Genomic DNA, 5,367 nt, shown 5'->3' with positions numbered 1-5,367 from the left:
GGAAGGTGGAGGAGATCCTGCCCCAGGGAAGAAAGCCACATATGGCTGGATGGGACATGTAGGGACCTGCCATGAGCCCCAAATGCAAAGGATGCAGCTCTGAGGAGGGAAGAAATTCCTGCAGCCTCTGGGAGATGCACGACCTTGGTGACACCGTTCAGCTTTTTCCTGATAGATAAGAGGATAAGTCTGTCTTTCAAACCTGAGTTGTGTTTTTGAACAGTTTCCAGAGACACCAACGTGCAGAGTCTACATGTCCACACGGGACTGTGGCCGCCTGCATCCTCCAATGACTATTTTGGAGTGGGGACATCTCAGGGCTTCTGTGTCTCTCTGTCCTCCATTCTGCTCCCCGTTGTGACCCTTAGACTGTGATGCAGTTTATCTTCTCTGACCACAGAGAGGGAGCCGCCTGCTCCTGCTCAAAGGAGAAGGTTCTGGCATCTTGTAAGGACACAGTTCAGGGACATCATGTTCCAATCCATCATCATAGTGATATTTACACCATCAAAATAAGAAAACACCAAGAAAGTTTAGTTATTTTTCTCCTCCTATAAGTTGGTTTCCCAACACAGAACTGAAAATACGTCTTAGACAATGAAAAAACCAGTTCCCTTGTCTCTATATCCATAACCCTAAGTCAAGGAAAGGCTGTGCCCAGCTGCCTCTGTCACCTCCTCAGCCCTGCACAGCTGTCCTCTCCCTCAGCGTTTCTGACACTCTCAGGATGTGGCTCATCACACTGTGTGTCTCGCACAGTAATACACGGCCGTGTCCTCAGGTCTCAGGCTGCTCAGCTCCATGTAGGCTGTGCTGGTGGACGTGTCCCTGGTCATGGTGACTCTGCCCTGGAACTTCTGTGCATACCTTGTACCACCACTACTAGGGTTGATATATCCCATCCACTCAAGCCCTTGTCCTGGGGCCTGTCGCACCCAGCTCATATAGTAGTCAGTGAAGGTGTATCTGGAAGGCTTGCAGGACACCTTCACTGAGGCCCCAGGCTTCCTCACCTCAGCCCCAGGCTGCACCAGCTGGACCTCGGAGTGGACACCTGTGGACAGGAGACAGGAGTGGGTGGAACCCCCATGACTGGCCCAGGTCCCCTCATCAGCCCTGGACTGTACTGGGAGAAAGGATTGTAGGACATAATTGTGGTTAAATGAGGTCATGAGGTTGGGTCCTCGTCCCCTACAATTGGTGGCCTTATAAGAAGAGAGAGAGAAAGAGATGTCACTCCCTAGCCCCCAGAATGTGAGAAACTAAATTTCTATTGTTAAAGCATGTTAGTCACTTGTTTTGTGATGGCAGCTCAAGCAGATGAGATTGAGTTTTGTTCCTGAGAATGGGGTGCTGCTGTAACAAATACAAAGAAGGTGTTAGTGACTTTGGAAGTTGGTGATGGGTAGAAGGTGGAAGATTTTTCTAGTGCATACAAGAAAATTCCAAGGTTGCTGTTAAGGGGTGTTGAAGGTGACTGTGTTGGAAGCTCAGGAAGAAGAACAGGCAGCTGTCGAGAGGCCCCCATATTCTAAGACAAATCAGGGATCATCATGAACACAATGGTTGTTGAAATGTGGTTGAAAGAAGCCATCCTGTGAGGCCTCAGATGGAATGGGGAACATGGTATGGGTCCCTGGAGGAATGGTGATCCCTGTTATAATGTGTCGAAGGGCTTGGCTGCACTGGTTTCCTGTTTTATGTGGAAGGTAGAACTTGTGAGCAATGGAGCTGGATATTCAGCTGAGGAGGTTTCTAAGCAAGTGTAGGCGTGGCTTGTTTCCTCCTGGCTGCTGGTAGTGAAAGGTGAGGGGAGATGGTGGATTGAGAATGGCAGTATTGATCAGATGCTAATCAGAATTTGGAGATTAGAAAAGCTGTCAGCCTGTCCATACAGCCAAAAGCTAGAAAGCTTGTTGTGAAGAGGGCACAGAGGTGTTGCTGAGAAACCCTTTGATGAGTGAAATCATGACGTGCCTCACAGCTTTAATCAGGTGTCCCATCATAAACCAGGAGTAGAGATAAGTTATACCAGCAGATACACTGTTGTTGCTTTACAGCCTCATCCTCGACCGACCCCCCCCACTCACACACACACACCAACCTCTGACCTAACAAGGTCACGAGGGAGTGTCTCAAAAAACTGAGACCCGATAAAACGGTATCGGTAAAGCTTCATCAAGGGAGTGTCCCGAAACGCTGGGACCAGGCGGAATGGAATCGGTTATCTCCCTTAGTTCATGGCCGCAGCAACAGCTGCACCATCCTGGGGGCTGTGTGTGTGGGAGTATGAAGGCACATCAAGAATTGGAGTAAAATGGGGCTGGTTGATAGAAACTGGCCTTAGGGCACTTATCACACAGACTTAAAAAAACATTTTCTTCACTCCTTTGAAGTTTCTTAATAAAACCTATGCATTAGCTCGATTCAGGGCTCAGTTCCAGAGAGAGAACTGCAGTCCCCGGGCCTCGCCTGAACTCTATCCTTGTCTCTTGTGTTTCTTTAACCCTTCGCTGCCCCTCTGACTCCCCACTGCCCAGGCTGCATGGGACGAAGCACACTGTCACTTAAAAATATATGGGAATGAAAAGAAAGACAGAAAGAAGTTTTATTTGGAATTTACCAAACAAGATCAGAGCGCAAATTGGTTGTGAAGATTTAATATTGTTTTGAAAAAGGAAAGAATGACCTTGAAGGAAATTTATGGAAAATTATGAAATGTTCTTCAGAGTAACGAGGAGGCCACTTCTGTGGGAAGCTCACATGCTCCTTAGTCTATCCAACCAGGAAACCCAGGGAGAAATCCAAACACACGCAGTTCCCTAAACGGGAAATCTCATCACCTCTGATCACACCCACCTGCATCGACCCCTCAGAATGGACGTCTTCCTGAGTATGGCGAGGCTTCACAGCAAAGACCTTTACGTGGGTCTAAAGCTAACGTCACCAGCAGACCGACTGGGCCATGTCAGGGCCCTGTGCAAAATCAGTGTGAGGGAACGTTGTTAAAGTTTAAGAATTTAGTGACACTGAGAGCACAGCATTCTCTCAGTAATGCACAAATCCTGTGTTTCAGTTCTCTTCAGTTGAATGGCTTTAAAATGACTCTCACATCTTTAGCCTCATTCTGCAACAATACAGTGTCTCTTCTTCTTGTGATACCAAGTTGGGCCCGTCCCACCAGGTGTCCTGGTTCACAACTGTGGAAGTGTCCGGTCCCCTAGTGGTCACACTGAGCCACACAGGTTGCACGAGGCAGGCACATTATCAAGACTGTTTCCACTCCCTCAAAGTTTTTGGAGCAACAATTCACATATAAGATCAGTGTTTTGCTCTAGAAAGCGAATAGGAAAAGAAGACCCATGGAGAGATCACCTTGCAGCACTTACACCCTTTCTAATCGCAAAAATGAGATATATCTGTCTGATTCAGTAGTGCAATTGTTTGGTGGTTAGCTCTTTATGGGTACAGCCAAATGGATGCTGTAGAGAAAATGAGTAAATAATAAGTCAAGTCAGAAAACAATATATTAAGTGTTTGTACTGAGAGTAATACTCAATTATCCTTTATTTTTTATCCAGTTTCTTTTTTTTTTTAATTTTTTTATTGTTAGTTTCAGGTGTACAGAACAATGCAATAGTTACCCTTTTCACCCTCACAAAGTAACAGCCCCCCTCCCCCCTCCACTGCCCTCCCACCCCCGATATCATGCTTATCTATTACAATTCCATTGAATCCATTCCCGCACTCTACTCCATGTCCCGAGGTTATATATGTATATATAATTATCGTTGACATACATTATTATTCAACATCAGTTTCAGGAATACAATGCGGTCGTCAGGCCTCTACATCAACTATGAAGTCGTTAAGTACACCCAACTCGTGTGCATTTCTATATCTTAAATTTATCTTCTTAACATACTTCCAGTTTTGGGACCCCTCTCAGTCCTGCTTCTTGTCTTTCCCAGAACTTTAGCTCACAAATGTCTGACTCTACATATGGGATGGTCACTGAGACATGAGGAGTCACCAGCATCCACTTTGTATCCTGACCTTTGTGTCACCATAGCCACCATGAGGTGTCCACCATGGTGCTCTGTTCAGGAGGTTCCATCAGGATCTCCTGTGTCATAAGGCTTCTGCATTGTTAGAGTCACAGGGGTCAGCAGCCAGCTGTGCCCCCACCTGACACAGGCCTGTCCTGCAATAGTGACTGTGTCACCGTGAGTCATATGTTTTCATGACATTAGGGCACAGCAGGTCCCCCTTCAGACCCAGTTAGACACCCTGAGGTGTCCACAGATGGGACACACATGTTAGATGAATTAGGAGATGGCGTGGGGGTACGTGAATGCCCACATATTTACTGGACCTCCCTTCTGTGACGGGTACTGTGGGGGAGCTGGGAGTGTGAGCAGAGCTCCAGCCCCATGGAGCTCAGGGTCTAGGGTGGATTTAGTGAGAATTAGGACAGTAGGTGACAGAAGGAAATGTTGGGTGGTTTGAAATATACACTTGAGTGAATGAGGACTAAGAGGTTAACGTTGTGATGCTGTAGGGAGGACGGAGACCATAGGGGTGGAGGTCCTGGGGGCTGAACATAATCCCGTGGGGCCACGTGTGCCTGTGGGAAGGAAGGGCCATGTGGGGGCCCTGTGGGCATGTGGGGGGCAGAGAGCCTGAGCTCAGCACACAGGGGCCTGGACTGCACTGGGGCCTCTCCTTGTGGGAAATGTTTCCCAACCACAGGGAAGATGAGAGCCCTCAGGATGGTCTCTCTGTGACAAAACAAGTAGACACAGGAATTTGGTGAAGGAAAGGTCCCCAGTCTCTGGTGATACGCCATTGCAAACACTGTTTCCACTTTGTTGGCTGCTGAGAATAGGAGACTTTAGAGTGAGAAGTGATTCAAGACTTGGTGCTGAGAACAGCTGAGAAATTTCACAGGAAACCTCTGTTCCCAAAGGGAGTCCCTTCCCCACCCCAGTCCCCACCTGCTCCTGGGGCTGGTTCCTGTGCTCAGTGTGTACCTGAGCGCCCCCTGGTGTCCTGAGCACCCCTTGCAGCCGAACCCCCTGTCCCCTGCAGGGAGGTTTGTGTCTGGGCTCACATTGACTTCCCCTCACTGTGTCCCTCGCACAGTAATACATGGCCGTGTCCTCAGGACTCAGGCTGCTCAGCTCCATGTAGGCTGTGCTGGTGGACTTGTCTGCGGTCATGGTGACTCTGCCCTGGAACTTCTGTGCGTAGTTTGTACCACCACTGCTAGGGTTGATCCATCCCATCCACTCAAGCCCTTGTCCCGGGGCCTGTCGCACCCAGCTCATAAAGTAGCCAGTGAAGGTGTATCCGGAAGCCTTGCAG

The 5,367-nt window shown here is 48.4% G+C and overlaps 1 gene segment (V, D, J or C); it reads right to left on the bottom strand.

Annotated features, from left to right (window-relative positions):
* Positions 1-714: 714 nt before the first annotated feature.
* The window catches only part of LOC109378656 (immunoglobulin heavy variable 1-46-like), a 4,891-nt gene continuing 238 nt past the window's right edge, over positions 715-5,367 (bottom strand). Inside the window, 1 exon segment of the V gene segment in view lies at positions 715-1,054. Coding sequence covers positions 738-1,054 — 317 coding nt within the window.

The sequence above is a fragment of the Hipposideros armiger genome, unplaced genomic scaffold, assembly GCF_001890085.2.
Source record: "Hipposideros armiger isolate ML-2016 unplaced genomic scaffold, ASM189008v1 scaffold_2382, whole genome shotgun sequence".
In the NCBI taxonomy this organism is placed as follows: domain Eukaryota; kingdom Metazoa; phylum Chordata; class Mammalia; order Chiroptera; family Hipposideridae; genus Hipposideros; species Hipposideros armiger.
The sequence above is the reverse complement of the archived record's forward strand: the minus strand, read 5'-3'. Positions and strand labels throughout refer to the sequence as shown.